The sequence below is a fragment of the Mustela lutreola genome, chromosome 1 (genome assembly GCF_030435805.1).
Source record: "Mustela lutreola isolate mMusLut2 chromosome 1, mMusLut2.pri, whole genome shotgun sequence".
Classification (NCBI taxonomy): domain Eukaryota; kingdom Metazoa; phylum Chordata; class Mammalia; order Carnivora; family Mustelidae; genus Mustela; species Mustela lutreola.
In genome coordinates, this window is record NC_081290.1 from 227,510,425 (window position 1) to 227,532,069 (window position 21,645).

The 21,645-nt window shown below is 47.3% G+C and overlaps 1 protein-coding gene across 3 annotated transcripts in view; it reads right to left on the reverse strand.

Moving 5' to 3' along the window:
* Positions 1 to 21,645, reverse strand: part of USP35 (ubiquitin specific peptidase 35) — a 53,377-nt gene that overhangs the window by 30,818 nt on the left and 914 nt on the right. The window contains exons 2-8 of one of the 3 annotated variants that reach the window (XM_059187902.1): positions 16,164 to 16,278; positions 15,222 to 15,903; positions 14,089 to 14,221; positions 12,479 to 12,608; positions 11,982 to 12,083; positions 10,624 to 10,782; positions 6,134 to 6,327 (exon numbers count right to left, since the gene is read on the reverse strand). In XM_059187902.1, the coding sequence (XP_059043885.1) occupies positions 6,134 to 6,327; positions 10,624 to 10,782; positions 11,982 to 12,083; positions 12,479 to 12,608; positions 14,089 to 14,221; positions 15,222 to 15,903; positions 16,164 to 16,217 (1,454 nt within the window). In that variant the 5' untranslated portion in view covers positions 16,218 to 16,278. The other 2 variants (XM_059187920.1, XM_059187909.1) reach the window with 2 other exon arrangements.

Genomic DNA, 21,645 nt, shown 5'->3' on the forward strand with positions numbered 1-21,645 from the left:
ACCCTAAAGGACTTATGGGACAAACTTAAGCAGACCGATATTCACAACATAAAGTGACTCAGAAGGAGAAGAGAGAGAAAAAGACATAAAACTTATTTGATGAGGGGCACCTGGGTGGCTCAGTGGGTTAAGCATCTGCCTTCGGCTTGGTTATGATCTCAGGGTCCTGGGATCGACCCTGTGTCAGGCTGTTTGGCAGGGAGTCTGCTTCTCCCTCTCCCTGCGGCTCCCCCTGCTTGTGTGCAAGCTCACACTCTCTATCTGACAAATAAATAGAGAGAGAGAGAGACTCTCTTAGAAAAAAAAAAAGCAGGGTGGGTGCGCCCAGGTAGCTCACTGGGTTAAGCCTTGGCCTTCAGCTCAGGTCATGATCCCAGGGTCCTGGGATTGAGCCCCACATCAGGCTCTCTGCTCGGCGGGGAGCCTGCTTCCTCCTCTCTCTCTCTGCCTGCCTCTCTGCCTACTTGTGATCTCTGTCAAATAAATAAATAAAATCTTTAAAAAAACAATAACAACAACTTGGATGCCTGGGTGGCTCAGTTTCCTAAGTGACGGCCTTCAGCTCAGGTCATGATCCTGGATTCCCAGGACTGGGTCCCACATAGGGCTCCCTGCTTGGCAGGGAGTATGTTTCTCCCTCTGGCCCTCCCCCATCTCATGCTCTCTTTCAAATAAATAAATAAACACTTATTTGATGAAATACCTGAAAACTTCCTTAATCCGGGAAAGGAAACAGACATCCAGATTTGGAAGCCAAGAATGTTCAAATAAGATGAATTCAGAGAGACCCACACTAACACTCTACAATTAAGCTGTTGAAAGTTAAAGACAAAAAGAGAACCTTAAAAGTGTCTAGAAGAAAACAGCTTGTTATATACAAGGGAACCCTTGTAAGTATATCAGTGTATTTCCTGCAAAAATTTTGCAGACTAGAAGGGACTGGTGTGACTAAGAGAAAACTTCTGACCAAGAATAATCTACTCAATAATACGTTAGAGCAGATTAATATAACAGTCCTTTACAGAAAACTCTACCAAAAAGCAACAGAATACATATTCTACACAAGCTCATGTGGTACATCCTCCAGAATAGATCATGTATTGGGCCACAAGTCTTAATAAACTTAAGAAGACTGAAATCATATCAAGCATCTTTTCTGACCACAATGGTATGAAACCAGCAACGACTTAGAAGGATAAAAAAAAAAAAAAAAAAAAAATTCACAAATATGTGGTGACTAAACAACATACTACTGAACAACCAATGAGTGAAAGAAGAAATCAAAAGAGAAATTATTTTTTGTATGTCAAAACAATAAGCATAACGATGCTCACCAAGGCAAGGAGAACAGTGCATGAACAAAGTGACAACTTGAACAAAGAGAAAGAAAATATAAGAAAGTGCCAAGCAGAAATCACAAAATTGAAGAACACAATAAATGTACTGGAAAACACAACAGAGGGATTCAACAACAGATTAGACCAAGCAGAAGATACCTTGAGACAAATGAAAATGTAAATACAGGATACTAAATATTATGGGATGCAGGAAAGGCAATTCTAAAAGGGAAAATCATATTGATAAATGCTTACATTAAGATATAAGAAAGAGGGGCACCTGGGTGGTTCAGTGGGTTAAAGCCTCTGCCTTCAGCTCAGGTCATGATCCCAGGGTCCTGGGATCAAGCCCTATATAGGGGGCTCTGCTCAGCAGGGAGCCAGCTTCCCTTCCTCTCTCTCTCTGCCTGCCTCTCTGCCTGCTTGTGATCTTTGTCTATCAAATAAATAAATAAAATATTTTTTAAAAAATATACAAGAAAGATCTCAAATAAACAAACTTTACATCTCAAGGAACTAGAAAAAAACTAAGCCCAAAAATAGAATAAAGGAAATAAAGATCAGAACAGAAATAAATGGAGACTAAAAATACAATAACAATGATCAATAAAACTAAGCTGTTTTTTTTTTTTGAAAAAGAGAAACAAAATGGACAAACCCTTAGCTACACTCACCAAGAAAAAATGAGAAAGGGCACAAATAAGACCAGAAGTGAAAGAGACATTACAACTGATACCACACAAATGGAAACGATCATTAGGATACTACTATGAACAATATATTCCAACAAATTTCTTCCAACCTGGAAGAAACGGAGAAATTCTTAGAAACATACAAACTGTTAAGACTGAATCATCAAGTAGTAGAAAATCTGAACAGATGACTACTAGTAAGGAGAATGATTCAGTAATTAAAAATCTCCCAAACAAAAGACCAGGACCAGATGGCTTCACTGATGAATTTCTCTGAACACTGAAAGAATTAATACCAAGCCTTCTCAAACTATTCCAAAAAACAGAAGGAATGCTTCCAAACTATTTTATAAGATCAGCATTACCCTAATACCAAAATCAGACAATGTCAAGAACATTGCAGGCCAATATCCCTGGTAACACAGATACAAAAATCCTCAACAAAATATTAGCAAACCAAATTCAACAACACACAAAAAAGTTCATATAACATGATCAAGTGGATTTATTGGAGGGATGCAAAGATGGTACAATATCCACAGAGCAACCAACACAGCACACTACATAACAAAATGAAGGATAAAGATTGTATGATCATCTCAACAGATGCATGAAACTCAATAACCATTTATGTTTAATAAAAACTCTCAAAAATAGTAGGTACAGAAGAAACATACCTCAACATAATAAAGGCCATCTAGGATAAGCCCAAAGCTAACAACATACTCAGTAGTGAAAACCTGAAAGCTTTTCCTCTAAGATGAGGAACAAGATAAGAATGTCCACACCCTCACTTTTATTCAACATAGTAGTGGAAGTCCTAGCTAGTAATGAGGCAAGAAAAAGAAAAGGCATCATAATTGGAAGGAAGAAATAAAACTGTCTCTATTTGTAGATGACATGATATTACATATTAAAAAAAAAAACCAGATTCCACCAAAAAAACCTTTAGAATAAACTCAGTAATTCAGTAATGTTGCAGGATACAAAAATCTGTTGCATTTCAATACCCTGTAACAAACCATAAGAAAAATAAATTTAAAAATACCATTTATGTTCGCATCAAATTTAACCAAGAAGGTAAAAGACCTGTACAGTGGTCCCCACTTACCTGCAGGAGATACAAGATTCCAACAGAAGCTTGAAACTATAAATAGTACCAAATCCTATATATATATATATATATATATATATATATATATACTGTTCTTTCCTATACATATCTATGATAAAGTTTATTTTATAAATAAGGCACTGTAAGATGTTACCAACTAACAATAAAATATAACAACATACTATAATAAGGGTAATGTGAACATGATCGATCTCTCTCAAAATACCTTACTATACTGTATTCACCCTCTTCCTGTAATGAGGTGAGATGATAAAATGCCCATGTGATGAGATAAAGCAAAGTAAACAAGGCACGTATTGTGACACAGTGTTAGGCTACTTCCCTGGTCTTCTGACAATGTGTCAGAATGAGGATCATTGATGAAAGAAATTAAAGATGATGCAAATAAACGGAAAGGTATTCTGTGTTCATGGACTGGAAGAACACTGTTAAAATGTTCGTACTACTTAAAACAATCTAAAATTCAATGCAATCCTTATCTAATTGACAATGGCATTTCTCATTGAAATAAAACAGACTACCCTAAACTTTGTATGGAGCTATCTAAGACCTCAAATACCCAAAGCAACTTTAAAAAAGAAAAAGCTGCAGGCATCACGATTCTGGATTTCAAACTACATTACAAAACTATAGTAATCAAAAACAATACAGTACTGGCATAAAAAGATCAAGAGATCCATGCAACCGAAAAGAGTGCCCCAAAATAAGGCAAAAAAAAAAAAAAAAAAAATGCTTATATGGTCAATATACAAAAAAGAGCCAAGAATATACAGTGGGGAAAGGACAGTCTCTTCAGTAAACAGTGCTATGAAAACAGAACAGCCACATGCAAAGGAATGAAACCAAACCCTTATCTCACACCATACACAAAAATTAACTCAAAATGGATTTAAACGTTAAATTAAACTGAATGTTAAGACCCAATACCATACAACTCCCATAAGAAAGCACAGTCTATAAGCTCCTTGGCCTCACCTTGGCAATGATTTTTTAGATCTGACTTAAAAATAAAGATGACAAAGGGGGGTGGGGTTATGGACATTGGGGAGGGTACGTGCTATGGTGAGTGCTGTGAAGTGTGTAAACCTGGCGATTCACAGACCTGTACCCCTGGGAATAAAAATATATTATATGTTTATAAAAACTAAAAACTTTTTTTTAAAAAGGTGACAAAAGCAAAATAAGTGGGACTACATCAGATTGAAAAGCTCTTACACATCAAAGGAAACCATCAACAAAATGAAAAAGCATCCTAAAAAAAATGAGAAAAATATTTGCAAATCGCCTTTCTGATAAGGGGTCAGTAATAGCCAAAATATATGAAGAACTCAGACAACTCAACAAGAAAAAAGCAATCCTACTAAAAAAGAGGCAGAGGATCTCAAAAGATCATTTTTCAAAGAAGATGGCCAACAGAAACCTGAAGAGGTGCTCAACATCACTATCATTAGGGAAACCAAATCCACAATAAGGTATCGCCTCACCCTTGTCTGAATGGCTCTTTCAAAAACAAGAAATAACAAATGTTGGCAAGGACCTGGAACAAAAGGAATCTTTACACACTACTGATGGGAATGTAAACTGGTATACCTACTCTAGAAAACAGTACAGAGTACCTCAAAAAATTAAAAATAGAGAACTACCTTGTGATCCAGCATTTCCACTTCAGAGTATCCAAAGAAGATATAGAAATGGCCAAAGAGCTCATGAAAAGATGCTCAACTTTCATCAGAAAATCATCACTAATCATCAGAAAAATGCAAATCACAATTACAATGGGATACCACCTCACATGCACTGGGATGCTACTATCAATAAAACAGAGGGGTGCCTGGGTGACTCAGTCAGTTAAGCAACCAATTCTTGATTCTGGCTCAGGTCATGAGCTCAGAGTCCCACCTTGGGCTCTGCACTGGGCGTGGAGCCTGCCTAAGATTCATCCTCTCTCTCCCCCTCCCTCGGCTCTCTTAAAAAGAAAAAAAAAAAAAAAATGTTGGCAAGGATGTAGAGAAAATGGAACCCAAGTGGACTGCTGGTGGGAATGTAAAGTGGTGCAGCCACTGTGGAGAACAGCATGCAGGTTCTTCAAAAAGTTAATCACAGAACGACCCTACGACCCAGCAGTTCCACTTCGGGACATATACCCGAAAGAATGGAAAGCAGGATCTCAAAGAGCTATTTGTACACCCACACTCATCGCAGCAGTATTCCCAATGGCCAAAATGGAAAAGCAACACTTGGGTTGCCAGTATAATGGGGTTGCCAGAGCCTGGGGGAAGGGAGAACAGGAATCTGAGACGTTATTGTTCAGGAAGTATAGAATTTCAGATTCACAAGATGAAAAGAGTTATATGGTGGAAATAATCGCCCAACGATGTGAATGTATTTACCACTACGGAGTTGTGCAATTAAAATAGTTAATATCGTAAATTTTATGTACATTTTAACATACACACACACACACATACACACAAAAAAAAACTGGGGGAAGAAAAGATGTCTACTTCTGTGACTGAAACCCTGAGTGATCTTTAATCAAGCCTGAAGTTAGATAGGTAGCCATTGCCAATAAAGATTATATTTTAATAAGGGGGCAGGGACTGCCTAATACCAGAGTGAGTGGAAAACACAATCCATTCCCTTGGACTCCAGGGAAAAAATCAGTGATGTTGACCAACCCAGAGTAGACCCCTTCCCACCATAGCCTAGTCCACAAAGTCCCATCTCAATTTCTCATCCAGTCTCATCCTACTGCCTTGTCAATGGTCTGAAGCTCTCAGGGACTGCTCACCTGCCTCTTCATGTGCCCACAAACCTCAGGAAATTATGCCACCAATGCAAAGAAGGCCCCATCCTCTCCAACCACCACCCCCCCACTACCCTCTCCAACCCCTCATCTCCACCCCACACACCTGGGAGCCCAAAGAAGAGAAGGAGGGGCAGACAGGAAATTCAAAAGCAGCACCTACTCAGAAGCCATGAATAAGGCCTGAAGGATGCTGTTCACGTAGCATGTGTTGCCCAGATTGATTAAACCAATTTTGCCCGTGTCTGACTTGGCCATTAGCCGGGGGTAGAAACCAGCCAGTTCACTCTTCTGCGAGGTCCAGGCATCCCGCCCCAGCAGCTGCTTGATGCGGTCCTCATTGGGAACATGGAGGTCCTGAGGAGGGAAAAGCCAGCAGGATGGTGGGGACCACGGTCAGCTCTAAAAATATCACTTCCTCCGGAAAGCCTTCTTGGACTACAGCCAACCGCAACCCCACCCAAGCCCACCACCCCACAAATGTCCCAGATATACATGTTAACCGCCTTCTGCTTCCGAACTTATTCTAGGTTCTCATTTTGACACATGGGCCTTCTAGATCACCTTTCATGCCAGAACTGCCTTAAGAAGATGTAAAATGCCCATTTCATAGGTGAAAAAACTAAGAGGCAGAAAAAAAATTTTTCCAAGCACATACAGACAATAAATAAAGAATCCATGTGTTCTTACAGGAGCCCAGGGTATGACAGACTGTAAGCAATGACAACACAGGCCCACCAGCCAGACAATGTCAAGATCTCAGGCCTCATCCTGACTCTGATCCTAACTGCCTGGCAATGGTCAGTGAGACTCTCTGATTCCATTTCCTCATTTGTCAAGGAGGCTACTCCTACTTTGTATTATTTTGGCACTCCATATTTTCACAGCACTTGCATACAATAAGGCTCCTCCGAGCCCTCCTCCTTTTAGGTCTGCCATCAGGTTTAATTAGCGGCCAACAACCGCCCCCCCCCACCCCGCCAGCACAATCTCACAGACAGGATGGTGGGAGGGTCCTGAGATATGGATCCTAGGTCAAGGGCTCAGGGATTAGCATGCTTTCTTACTCACTCTCATACATTAAAACAGATGCACCTAAAAGAACATTCCCCAGCACGGATTCTAATCTATTTTAAAGAAAAACTCCTAAGCATAACACAGAACTACTTGATAGATTTTAGTGGCATTCCTTAAAGCCCTATTGTTTCCAGATCCTGAGCACAGACCCTAGATTTGTGCAAGCCTCCAAACTTTCAAACCAGCTTAGCACTGAAGGCCCTGGTAACCCCAGCATACACCATCCGGCCACCGTAGAAGGTCCTGCTCAACGAGTGGTTTAACATTTGTGCACACTCATTTCCCAGGAACATTTATCAGATCAGTCACCTATCACAGATGATAAAAATACAGGAGCTGCCAAAGGCAACATTAAAAAGATAAAGGCTTGGGGCACCTGGGGGCACAGATGGGTAAGTGTCTGATTTCAGCTCAGGTCTTGAGCTCAGGGTTGTGAAAGGGAACCCCGCTTAAGATTCTCTCTCCCTCTCCCTCTGCCCCTCCCCATCTCTAAATTAAAAAACAAAAAACAATGGGCTTACTATCTTCTTAGCCCATTCTTAGCCCCTTTTGTCTTCCTACTGTTCCCTATCCAATTCCCACTCCCCCATACGACACATGAATAGGGACAAAAAGGCAGAAAGACAGAAGCTCATGCATGTGCACATACGCATGATGCAAAATTATCGACACTAGGAAAAAAAAGTCATTTTCTCCAAAGAAGCTACTCTGGTACTCTTTTAAAAAAAAGAGAGAGAACACTACGAAATTGGTTTCAAGTTTCTCATGTGACATACAATGGCTCCCTTAGCAAGAACCACAGCTCCCAGAGAAATTGCCTGAGAGAACTTTCCCAAATTTACTTATAAAGGAGCCTCAAGGAAGGATGTGTTCAAAGAAAACATGTAAAGTTTTATAAACAATAACATTCTATGGATACTTTGCTGCCTTGCTTCCCACACTGGCTCATACCAAGAGGTATTCAAAGCCACAGGACAAACGTAGCACATCTCCCTGGAGCCACATTCTCTAATATTCAAGGAAGAAAAAGGTCTGCCTTAAAACAAATGTTTATAAAATATGTACTTGAATCTCAGAGATAAAAGGAGATTCCAGAGAAACACTGAGCTTGTGTCAGCCTGCTTGGTGTAAGCAGCCCCTTTCTGGGCTCCAGTACTCTGGAGGAAAGGTTTGAGAGGCCCATATCTGCTAGAGGAAGCAGAGTTGGTCTGGTCTGAGGCCCTCCAGTCTGATCTTTCCAATGTCCCTTCTACTCCACTGACAAACTGCACGTTCCCACTCCCACGCCTCTCCCTTGGACACACCTGCGGATGCCCCATTCTCCCAGTTCCCATCCCTCAAGGCCTCACTCCTACAGCCCCCCTCTAGAAGACATCCCAGGATCTCAAGTGGGGTACACACGTGTTCTATACCTTGCTGCCTGCACCTAGTGGTACCGGTATTTACAGATCCATTGTCGCCCAGATCGGGCCATAGATCCTAGCATGAAAAGCCCAAGTCTCACTCAGTGTGGGTTTCCCTCAGTGCCCAGTGCAAGGCCATGCTCCCTCCTCTTTGCTCATGCCTCCACAACTGCATTTTTCACACGACAGTCACATTCATTCACTCAGAGATCACAGAGATACTTGCTGGGCACAGAAATCCTGACATGGTCCCTGCCCACCAGAAGCTCCCAAGCTAGCAGGAAACAGTAACAGTCACTTCCAGCAAGTCAAAGCTCTGTCTCCTCTGCTCATCTACCTCCAGTGACAGGCTTCTCTTGTAGGTGTTCTCCATTTAAAAATAAATGCATTCTCCTGCAAAGCTGGAAAACCTGAGATGATCTAAGTAAATGCCAGAGGTTTTGTTTCAAGTTATCAACTGACTCTCACTCGTGGTAGATTGTTCCCTTCCGTGTTTTATAATTTTTGGATTATAAATTCATCTTTAGTAGAGGTTTATCTTTGTGAATTGAAAGCACTTTCATTTCTGTTTCTACAAGGCAACTCTAGGGTATTACTAGTTCATAACTACTTTTAATGTGAATGCCCACAACCCCGAAGACAATGAGAACTTGAACCCCTAAACCCACAAGAGCAGGCCAATGATGACAAATTTCACTTTTCCCAATCCATAATGCAGACTAAGCCAGAAAAGTTTCCTTGAAATCTATGCGAGACCATGTTTGTATTTTTTTTTCTAGATCACTCTTTCACTAGCAGCAAAAGTCTTTTTGGGTCCTGACTTACATGGGCCTCTTACTGCTAATGCCCCAAGGGGAGCAGGCCCTAAGCATCACCTCCTGTCCCTGCAAGCTCAAGCAGTTTAGTGACTACAGTTATACGCTCCCCACTCCCTCCCCACTACAGGGCACAAGAGCATCATCCCTCATTTACCATTCTGGATTCCAGTTCTCGATTCCGTTTTAGCCCCTGGGGATTCCCCATTACTTTCTTGCAAGCTCAGCTATGTACTTAAAAAGACGTTTGTTATATTTTAACAAGCATTTCTAGGTGCTTTGCAGGAGGATGCTTTCCACATTACCTATCTGCTGTGCTACAGAAATGGAAGTCAGATCACAGGTTCTGTAAGGGCCACCACCTACCTAAACATCTTTCACCCACACCCAGACCTGCCCTCTGTATCACGCGAGAGGAAAGGGCTCAGCAATCACGCACCCTGCCTGTGTGTGTCTCTCACTACCTCCATGACTGCACAAGTCACCAAGCCTCTGCAGTCTCATTTCCCTCGTCTACGAAATTCGGGCAACAATACCTGCTTCTTGTTTCTTGCATCTTAACGAGCATTAAAAAACAAAATACGCGGAAAATATGGTCAAATGTGGCACTACCCACAAAAGCTATTGTCCTAACAATCTAGCAAGCCCAGCTCAGAAGCCCCTTCATCCTTGTAGCCTCCTCCTCTAACTGGAGATGATCCTTCCCTTCTCTCATTCCTCACAGGACTTTCCTTACTTCTGTGCAAGCCTGTCACCCCGCTAGGCTACAAGCTCCTCTGTGGAGGTGACTTGGGCTGCCTCGTGCCTATGTCCCCAGTTCCCAGCCTGGGTCTGACACAAAGCAGGGCAGCAGTAAAGCCATGTGAACACTTATAACAATCCCTGCTTGGGCGGGGGGTGGGGGGTGCGGGTGGAAACAGACATAGGCAGACAGTGACAACACATGACAAAGGGATGTGGGAGCTGCGGGAGCCCCAAAAAAGTCACCCAGCCTGAGGTATGGAAGGGTATCGAGAGTTGTCAGAGAAGGCTTTCTGAGGGAGGTAACTCTTGGGCGGAGCCTTAATGAGTAAGACTCGATGGGAACAGGAGATATGCAGGCGAAACAAGAGGAGGGTTTCTAGTCTGAGAGAATGGCATATGCAAAGGCCAAGCGCAATCTTGAGCAATGACCAGCTACAGAAAGGGCAGGTGGCTCAGAGTGCCTGAAGCACAGGATGGGAGAGGGGAGGTGAGAGGACACACCCCAAATGATGGGGGGGGGGGGTGCCATTAACCTATATTGCGGGCTTAAGCAAGGCCCCAGCTGGCACCCTTTTTGAAGCAGGGCAAGGAAGGAGGGGGAGAACGTCACTCACCTTAATGGCCTCCATGACAGGCTCATAGAGATCTGGGAAACCCGGGAACCGGAAGACCATGCAGTGGACCAGCTCCGCCAGCTGCTCCAGGCAGCTGGTCCCCGAGTTGGAGTCCTCCTTGACCAGAGAGGCCACCATGGGCGGGATGTGAGGGAGGAGCTGTGAGAGCAGAGCAGGATCAGGCTCAGTACCATTTACAATGCAAGACAGGTGTTGGTGGTCAGTGATGAAAATACCCGGAGCTCCTCAAGGCAGGGACGTCTGACCACCTGGCCACCATCCCTCTTGCCTACATAGAACTCTGTGCTATGCAGGCAAGGGACTCTTTTTACAAGACATGTGACTTTGGATATCCTGCCTCCATTTCTTCATCTGTTAAATGGAATAAACAATTCCCTCCTCACAGCTGAGGCATAGCCTGGGCCCAAGCCCCAGCTGTTAAGCCACAGCCAACTGACCTGCCAGGAGAGCCTGAGGCCTGAGTGACAAGGGCTACTCTTCCTTCTACCACCATTCTTTCACCAAACATTTACATGTCAAACATGAGAGATAAGTGCCTGGTCCAAGGTCACCACATCTGGCAAATGGCAGAGATGGGACTCAACCCCCAGTACCCCAAAGCCTGGTTCTATGCTTTTTCCCACTGCAGCAAATTGGAAAGCATGAAATTTCTGTCCTGAGCAGGAGCCATCGAAATCTAGGGCCCCATCTGCAAGTCAGGTCTAGGGAAAGGAAGGCAAAAGGGTAGCCCTTCCTTCCTCCCCAACAAGAACTACAGGCTGTCCTTCAGGAGGGATGGCCCCAAAGATAACAGAAAGGGCCCTGGGCTGGAAGCCAGGCCACCTGGTGCTGATCGGCAGCAGGGTATATCAGAAGAATACAGGGTCAGAAGTCAGACAAACTTAGAATCTTCCTGTATCACTCACACAAACTTAGAATCTTCCTATATCACTTGTCCCAGACACTGTGTGTGGTTTAATCTCCCTAAACTGCAGTTTCCTCAGTTAAAAATCAGAAAAAATGATAGAATTCTCCCTCTTAGGGCTGAACTTAAGAGTCAGTATAGGTACTGTCTTTAGTACCATGCCTGGCACACAGCAGGGTCCTAGGCAACATTAGCCATCCTCATTCTAGGGCTGTCACTCTACTGTGGGCGTGTGGTGAAGCCATACACATTCTCTCGTCTCCTGTCTGTAAAACAGAGTTTCAAGTCTCCTTCAGTCCTAACGTCCAGGACTTCAAGGTCTTGGGCTTCAAACCCCCAACCCCAATAGAGAGAGCATGAATGGATTCCAGCCAAACAAACCAGTGGAAGATGGAGAACCACCCCTCCTCAGAGCAGCACATAGGGTCCTTACCAAGTGGAAGGCCTCATGGGAGTGCTGGAAGGTCAGGAGCATGTACTTCAGGACAGACAAGGCAGCTCCCCGGACAATGGGGTACAGAAGCTTGGAGAAAACCTGGGAGAGAGAAGCTGGTCAGAAGTTCCCCAGGCCTGGACCCCAGATGCCAAGTGCAGCCACAGACCTAAGAGGTGGTCAGACACACTAGAGCTGAAGCAGTAGACCCATGCAGAACCAAGAGCACAGACTCACAGATCCAGGTTGATGGACAGATGGATAGCAAGACAGACATCTGATGGGAGGGACAGAGGGACAGATAGACCAACACATTCTTGAATGAGCAGAGGAATGAATGGGCGAAATCTAAGGCCCATAGAAGTAAAGTGAATTGTCCCGAGTCACAGCAAGCTTGGGTGGGAGCCCCAGTGCTCTGCCTCCCAGACCCATACTGTCCCCGGCAAGAGCAAAATGGAAAAAGCCATAAGCCAGGGCTAGGACAGGGGCCCACCAACCTTCTCAATTTTGGCGAGTGAAACCTCAATCAAGATGCTGAACTTCTTAACAGCGGCCAGGCCCTTCAACAGTGCAATGATCCACTTGTCAATGTTCTTCCCCAGGGGCCATGACACCCAGTCAATCATCCTGGAGAAGGAAGCAACAATGACACAAGGACCGGGGAGGCCCAATGCCTGGATGGGAGTAGCCCAGGGATAAGCTAGAATGTCCTGAGACCCCACACTGACCCACACATGCACAGGGGTCCGTGAGATGGATAAGACACCTCTGAGAACTGCAAATGAGCCCAGCACAAACATCTGGCAGAGACTGGGGCTCCCAGCTAAGCATACTCTCAACACCCCAAACCTCACCCCACACACTAGACTGCAGGGGCAGAATGGAGCTTTCAGCTGTCCCTGCCTGAACCATGGGGCCCAAGAGCAGAAGCAGCACTACTCCCCTTTGGAAGTAGCTTTGGCTCCAGCAAACCCTTGCTTGTGGCCTAGAACAAGTCACCCTCTCTAGCCTCAGTTTCTCTCTGTAAAATGGGGACAAAACCTCCCTCACAGAGTTGCTGTATGATTAAAAGATGTGATAATAGTTAACCCTAATAGTATCCACTCTGGACCAAGCACTACTCCATCTGCCTTACATATATTAACCCAACTGACCCCCACAAGATAATGCTTCTGTGCATAGAGCATGAAGCTACCACATAGTTCGTGCCCAGGAAAATGGCATTATATCATTACTTTTAGACTCATAAAGAGAGACCAAAGCAATAGTCATTACGATGACACTGGCTACCATCACTGCTCTAAACACTTTACATGTATTATCTCATTTTATATAATCTTTGCAACAACCCCACAGGTGGACTCAATTACACTACATTTTATAAATGAGGAAGCAGAGGCCTACAGAAGTGGAGTAACTTGCCCCAAATCACACAGGCAGAAGTAGTAGAGCCACGATCTGCACCCAATGAGCTTGCCTCTAGAGCCCACACTTTTAAGAACTAAAACCAAAAATTCCTGGAAGGCCTGATGGTGATGTTAGATCTGCACACAGGTATGGAAAGCATGGTGGGGGAGGCATGCCAGGTGAATGGGTTCTACAAAGCCAAAGGCCTATAGGCAGGAGGGAAGGCAGCATATTCTGGGATCACTGGATAGGCAGGTGTGGCTAGATCACAAGTACAACGACATTCAAACAAAGTGAGGGAATGTGCAAAAGCTGTGAGCTAAAAACCACCCAAATTCTATTTATCACACCTGCCAAACTCAAAAAACACTTTGTAACATACTTGCAGCTTCCAGTATGACCCCATAGAACCCTGACAACTTCTTATACCATCTTTACAGAGGTGGAAACTGAGGCTCAGAGAGTTCACCGACTTGTCCAGGATCACACAGTTGGCACCCAACCTGAGAGCACTGCTCGAGGAAGGTTCTTTTCATCTCCCACATCCAGCCCTGGGTCAGGCACTGAGCAGGGCTCAAAAAAGGGTGGATGAATGAAAAAAGCATGAGGTCCTGGGCCTTCTGACACTAAACCTAGCCCAGCAATCCCACTCAGTGGAAGGAGGGAGAGAGACCTGACCGCCACCCGGTCCTCAGCCCACCTGCTGATGGCAGTGAGCATCTGAGAATCTGTCACACTGTCATCATTGCTGAGGTTCCGGACGACACCATCCATAAGCTCCAACGGTAGGTGCTGGACCACACTGGCCAGGGCGCTAGAAGGCGGCTCCTCCTCTGGAATGGTGTGGGGGCTGGGATGAGCTTAGCAAGGCAGGTAGGCTCCTCACCTCCCGCAAACCCCCATGCCCTCATGCTGCCAAGGAACTAGACTAAGCTTCTGCAAAGAGCACGTTGGGGCCACCTCCCCACCTTAACTCATGGCTTTGGGGCCCATGGCTTTTGTCTGAGCACAGACAAAAGCACTGACCCCACCCCTCACCCAATCTGCACCTATATAGGCAAGGTCTGTAAGAAAGGGTAACAATGGAGCTGGCAAGAACAGATAGAAGGGCTGTTTGACTGGAGGGGAGGGAGGACATTCCAGGTGGAACCACACAAAGGCCTAGAGGTGAAAAAGAACATTTAGTTATCAAAATGTGTTGTCCAAATGGATAAGGGCTTATACATGGGAGCTTGGTTCTTTCTCCTGCCAGGTGCTTTCTCTTCCTTTCAACTGAATAACCCTATAATCAGGAAAGGCACAGATCTTATTTCGCTCATTTATAACTGTAGTCCAAGTTCAACAGTTGTCGATGGAGGACCAAAAGTTCACATTTCAGAATTGAGATGTACAGGCTCCATCGTGTGTCCAGAACTTCGCCCCTGCCTGCCCTCAACGCCTTGCCCCTGCTGTTGTCCAGCTCTCAAAGCCTGTATCAGAAGATACCACTTCTATGAAACCCACCTGACCCAAAGGACATGATGACATCCCCCTATGCCTCTCTGTTGTCTCCGCTCAGCCCCGGTCTTCCTCTTGGCCAGCTTGATCTGGGTCCGCTCCTCCATATGTGCCCAGCACCCACCACAGGATGGGACCCATGGCAGGGGCTCAGAAGAGCCCTGCTAATTAAGGGACGCTTCATTCCCCGACCTGTGCATTAAGTGCGAACGCATACACACACGTCATACCTTGACACAGGCATGCCAAGCACAAGACCCTGCACGTACAATCACCTGGCCAGCGCCCAAGCGGCTGGGCGCCCCCTCCCCGGCCCCGGGCCCTCCTCACACGCACCTGTGCAGGAAATGACGGCGAACAGCTCCTTCAAGCAAGGCAGGATGGCGACAGGCTGGGCCCGCCACAACTGCGCCAGGAGCCCGCTCACCTGCTGGGCCTGCTCCAGGAACTCCACAGCGCCCTCCTCGCCCTCCGCCGGGCAGCGGAAGCGGCCGAGGCAACGCACCAGCTGCTGGCAGAAGAGCAGCCGGTGCGGGCCTTCGGGGACGCAGCGCGGGTGTCGTGCCAGCAGCCGCGCCACCTGCGCGCAGACCGCGGGCCCCGGGCGTTCGCACACCGTGCGCAGCACCTCCCGCCGCAGCAGCGCGAACACCTCGTCCGCTGCGGGGCCCTCAGGTAACAGCTGCAGGCCGAGCTGCACGCAGGCGAGCGCGCGGGGGCCCGGCGGGCCGGCGCCCCCCTGCAGCAGGCGAAGCACGCGGCGCGCGCTGAAAAACTCAGAGAAGACGTCGGGGTGGTGGCGGCCGGCCACGTGCAGCAGCTGACAGCCCACGCGACGGGGCAGCTCGTCAGCTCCGCCCACGTAGAGGCGCGTGCCCAGCGCCAGCAGCGCCAGGCACTGCTCCCGCTCCAGCGGCTGCCGCGCCGCCTCCAGCACGCGCCGCACCAGCCCCTGCTTCACACTCGCGGGGTACGAGGACGTCACCACCGCCTCCAGGATCTTGTCCATGACGCCACGCTGCAGGAGACAGAGAGCAGGGTCACGCTCAGCCCAAAAGATCCAGTTCCCCAAGTGGTCCCCTGCACCAAGAACTGGTGCAATCACCTTTCTGGGCCTCTGTTTCGTCCCCTGGGAAAGGGCGCGAGGATGCCTCCCGCGGAGGTATTGCAATGAAGTAAAGCGCAACGCCAGGCATGTAATGAGCCCCCAGGGGGTTGTGGTTATTGCTGATGAGCGCCTTTAATCTCACGAAGGCAATATCTGAACCTTCCACGCACCCCTTTCCCCACTCTTTTGTCCTCTCCCCAGGCCTCCCTGGTGACCTCATCCATTCATGCGCTGGTAGAAGCCAGTTATAAAAGCTGTGGTCCACGATGTTGGCCAAGTCCTGTCCTGTTGGGGAAGATGAGCAGAGACACACACAAAATCACACCTCCAAGGAGGGAGGGCAGGCAGACTTAGGATCCCAAGGAAGGATCAACGGGGAGATCTCTGCACACTTTGCCCCAAATCAACTTCTTGCTGTTTTCCAAGTGATCTACATCTTTCCAAGGCTCCAGTTCTTTGAATACACTGTGCCTTTAGCCTGAAACATCCTATCTCCCAAGACCTCCACCACCACCTCCCTCCCACTCACACAGCCAGACAAACTCCTGTTTTCCTTCAAAGCTTACCTCAAACGGGCTGTCTTCAGTTAGAACATCCCTGGACCTAAAGGCATGAAATCATCCCTCACCCGCCGATCCTACAGCCACCTGCATCTTACTCCTCCATTATAGCTGGGATCGCATAATTCCCTCCCATGAAGCAGAGCATAACATGTTTGTGGCCTGGCCCTGCCTCCTCCAGGCGTAGCTCCACAGCTCTGCACGTGCAAGGCCCTTCCTTCCCCTTCCCCTCCCCAGCCTGAGCCCACACCAGCCCCTCACTCTTGACTCATAGTGTTCTCCCTGCCGCTGTGCCCTTTGCAGACATTCTTCCCTCCCCTCCTTGCTTGACTCACCCCACGGACTTCAGCTCAAACTCACTTCCTCAAAGAAGCCTTGCCTGACCTTTTTGTTTGGGTCGACGTGTCTGTTAACAATTTCAGAGCACCATGTCCCCCATGACGGCACTTATCATGATTTCCTGGCTGGAGTCAACCTCGTCCACTATACCGTACAGGTTCCTGGGGAGCAACCATATCCGTTTTGTTCACACAGTAGGCATTTGTTGCCGAAGCAAATGCAAAATATGGTGTGAGTTACTGCTACCTTATTCCTCTGACCGCAGGAGCCTTCCCTTTGCTTTTCCTCTCCCTTCAGGCAGTTTCCTGGAAGCCTTTCTCCCCCAGCTGACCCACTTTTGCTTCTGATGCTCATGCTGGGTCACAAAGGTAAAGCTTATTCTCTTAATATCCAACTTTCAGCTCCAAGAAGACAGGGCCCCTTCTTTCTTTGTATGACCCCTTCTTTCTTTGTATGACCCCACTCTAGGCAGGACCTGATAGAAAGCTCCGCATACAGCAGCTGTTTAAACTTACTGGCTTAAGTAACTTACTGGTTTAATTCTTGGGACCCAGGGTTGGTGTGAAGACAAGCCATACATTTACTAAGTGAGGGGCCAGAAACTTTTATTCAGAACCACAGATATTGTGGGACCCAGACTCTGTGTGAGGTCCTGTGGAGACGCTCCATTCTCCTAAGCTCTTGACTGAGACCAAGCTTCCGTTATTGCATTTCTTAAGAGCAATGGGCCCATTTGCTTGTCTGTCCCCCACGCCCTCATGCTGCCAAGGAACTAGGCAGGGCTTGCCTGAAGTGGCTGGGACTAGGACTTATTTCTCAATGGCCAGCATCTCAGAGATTACTGGGGGTGAAGCCAGAGTACAGATCAGTGGTTCCCAGACATTGGTTTGGCTGCCTCAGAACCACCTGCTACCTTAGCACAAATTCATATGCCCAGGGCCCACGCCAAGCCTCCTGGAATAGTGTGTTCAACTTTTTTTACTCTGAATGAGATTCATCTGGAAATGGAGTCTGCTTACCATCCCTGTTACTTATGCTTTCTGAGTCTTTCCATCCTGCAGGGTTGTTGTTAAAGCAAATATAAAGTCCTTGGCATGGTGGTGAGCACAGGGAACTGTTCAGTGAATCAGTCCCCTTCACTTTAGAAGCCAAGTCCTTGCCCTTAGGAACTACGGTCTGGTGGTGGAGGCGCACATGTTGGTCAAGTGTGCCAACGCAAGGCATAATCTCAAAGACCTTTAAACAGGTCTTTAAAAACTGGTCTCCCTTCATCCCTAGTCATCTTTTTCCTAGGCAGTGCTTGTGACCAACCTCCCTTGTAGACCATCATTGCAAACCCCTAATCTTGCCCTCCAGGCTAGTGGACTTAACTTTCAATCCAGGATGCCAAGAAATCCTGTTATTCAGGCAGTCAAGAAAAAAACCCTAATCGATGGGATATTGACATCGTGTGTGGAGGAAAAGGACCTGGCAGTAGGCAGAAATGGAGTTCTGGGGCTAGGGAATGTTCTGGAAGTGGAAAGAAAGACTAGGAATGTTGAGCCCTACGTTCTAGTGTGAACTTGGGCAAATTTTATCCTAGTCTTGGGCACCTGGCTGGCTCAGTCATTAGATGTCTGCCTTTGGCTCGGTTTGTGATCCCAGGGTCCTGGGGTGAGGACTGCTTCTCCCTCTCCTACTCCCCCTGCTTGTGTTCACTCTCTCTGTCAAATTAAAAAAAAAACTTTTCGTAGTCTTGCAACTCATTACTTGACCTTGAGCAAATCACATCATGAGCCTCTCTTCTGTTCTGTAAAATGGGGATAAGTGATATCGGGTTTAACCACATGAAAGCAAAGGAGCAGATGTTGGCAATTTCATACCATTCTACCTGACACCTTTGCACCTGGCAGCTAGAGGCCTGGCAGTGGTGCCCTTCTGTGAGAGCTGTGATTTCCCAGGCCAGCCATGCAGCCTCCATGCAGTCTGTGGCCCAGCCACTTCAGGCAAGCCCTGCCTACCTGCCCCCACTCCCACACAGGCAGTCTGAGGTCAGCTGTCACCATAGTCACCAACTAAACCCACTCATTATCTTGGGTGCATTCATGCAAAAGGGTTTTAGAGGCTTGGAGCTCACCTGACCTCATCACAGGCCACAGAAGGGAGGCAGGACAAGGCCTGATTTCCCTAGGGCACACATGGGAGTGTGGAGGATCAACATGGGAGAGGGACACAGCCTTAACGGTGGGATAAGAACCTGCACTTGGTCTCCTTGGTGGAGGGAGCTGCAGACCATCAGCATTCCTGGGAGGGTGGATTACTCCTCCAGGCTCTGGACAAGGAGATGGCCTGTCAACACTGGCTCTGCCCTAAGCGACATTTGCCCCGCACTGAGCTCGGAAGCGTGCAGCAGCACACAGCACCGTATCCTCTCTTAGAAGAGCCTGCGTGAAAAGCATGAGACCCAGGTTCTCTGCTTCTGGATCACCAGGTGACCTTGGGTGAGTCCCTGCCAGGCTCCTCAGCTTTTTCACCTGGAAAATGGGGACCATTTCAGCCGTGACAGAGAAGGGGACGAGATATAAGAAAGATGAGGGCTGGGGCAGTGATGAGTCTATTCTTGGGCCATCTGGCACCAAGTGGGGAAACAAACTGTCAAGCAAGAAGACAGACACACACTCCTGATCTCACTGATTCTACTTGGAATTTCATCCCTCACTGCTAACTTAGTATTTCCACTATCCCCCCACCCAGAGCTGCAGCAGCCCCCAAGATCAGCTCCTCTTTACTTCTTGCCTGGACTAGTGCAGTAGCCTTCTAACCCCACCTCCTCATTCTCTCCCTCAATCCATCCTCCAGTAGAGGTTGTGTTCTGCAGAATAGAATCCAACTTTTGAATCTAGCCCAGGCACTATGCCCCATGGTGCCCACAGCCTTGAGGCAAGGTCTCTTTCACTGTTCTGAGTCTCTGAGCCCCCAAATGGGAGATGATCACCTGACCACCCCTTATCCTTTCCCAGCCAATGCTGCTGCTCTTCCCCCAAGCCCTTGGCTTGTACCTCTCATTCCTGGCATGACAGCCTGAGAGTTCCAGCAACATCCAGTCTGCTCCAGGGCACACAGTAAGAATATAGGAACATCACGATCCCTTCCCTGGAAGGCCCAGATCCCTTTATCTGTCCCTTTTGGATGACCCTCCGCATTTCCACTGTGTATTGACAGGTCTCTGTTGCTGCATGGTGAAGCCTGACTCATCTCTACCACCCCCAAGCACTGTGTATGTGTGTGTGTGTGTGTCCAATACCCTGCCCCCACACCTTGGGCCCCAATTCAGGCTTCCTCATCCCTTCCAGGTCTATGTGACCCACTCTGCGAACATCGTCAGATTAATCTCATTAGATGATAAGCTCCATCTTACCATTCTCTGCTCAGAACTCTCAAGGCTCGGGGCGCCTGGCTGGCTCAGTAGGTGACAGCCTCTGCCTTCGCCTCAGATCATGATCCCAGGGTCCTGGGATTGAGCCCTGCATCCGGCTCTCTGCTCGGCAGGGAGCCTGCCTCCCCCTCTCTCTGTGCCTGCCTCTCTGCCTACTTGTGATTTCTGTCTGTCAAATAAGTAAATAAAATCTTTAAAAAAAAAAAAAAAAAGAACTCTCAAGGCTCCCCAGCCCCTCAGCGTAAGATACGAACTCCTGAACCTGCTATTCCAGCCCTTTCTGAGACACTTGGCTGATGGGGGACAGTGGGGAACATGAACTTGACAAACACTGGTTGGTGATAAATCTGAATGAATATGAGCAGTGGGCTTTTCCTGCAGGCCACCTTTTGGTGATGTCCTCTCTGCTGAGAAAGGCTTCTTACTCTCCTGGCAAATTCTGACTCATCCTCCCAGGCCCAGGTCACATGCCCCTCCTCTGGGAAGCATTTCCTAAGCCCCCTGCAGTCCAAGTCTTAGAGCTTCCCAAGGCCCTCTTTGCTTTTCTCCTCCCTCAGCAGTGTCACTAGATTCTGTGTCTATCTCCCTCACCAGGCTGGGATCTCCTTTGGAAGGAGCTCCAATCCCCTATCTGTTCCCAGTGCCCAGCAAAGGACCAGGCACAGGAGTGAAGGAGTGCTAAGTGGCCATTGGGAGATAATGTGACAGCAAGATGAGATAAAACTAAAGCTATCACCAGGAAAGCACCTTCCAGGGACTGGCTCAGTCACTGCCCTCTCCTCTGCCAGGTCTGGTCCCGCATATCCATATCCCCGAGACTCAAAATTAACCAAGAAGGTCCCTACAGAGGTCACTGGACAGGACTGAGGGAGGATTCAGCCATTTAGAAATGACTCAAACAACCAAAACTGAAGAAAAGAAAACAAATACTGTTCCTGTTTAGCGCTCAGGTCAAAAGCTCCCAGAATCTCATAGGACAGAGAAGGGGCTTCAGAAGGTCTCACTCAACCTCTCCCTACTCCAGAGCACAGCTGACCCTCCAAGCCCCAACTCAGCACCTAAGAGCTGAGGAGCCCATTTCCTCTCCTCTCTGACCCTTATATCCTATCTACCTCCTCTGACTCCGCCTGGGGAGCACTAGGTGTCCCTCCCAGCAACCCCCGACCCAGCTCTCTGGACAGCAGCATCTGTCTCTGAATGTTTTTAACTGAATTTTTTCTCCCCGAGGCAGCCCTGGGAAGGATCTCCTTGCCCTCCTACTGAGAGGCCCTCGTCTGGGCCACAAAACTGTCTCCTAGAAAGAAAGAAAGGGTTTTACTGGTAAAACGCAACTGCTCT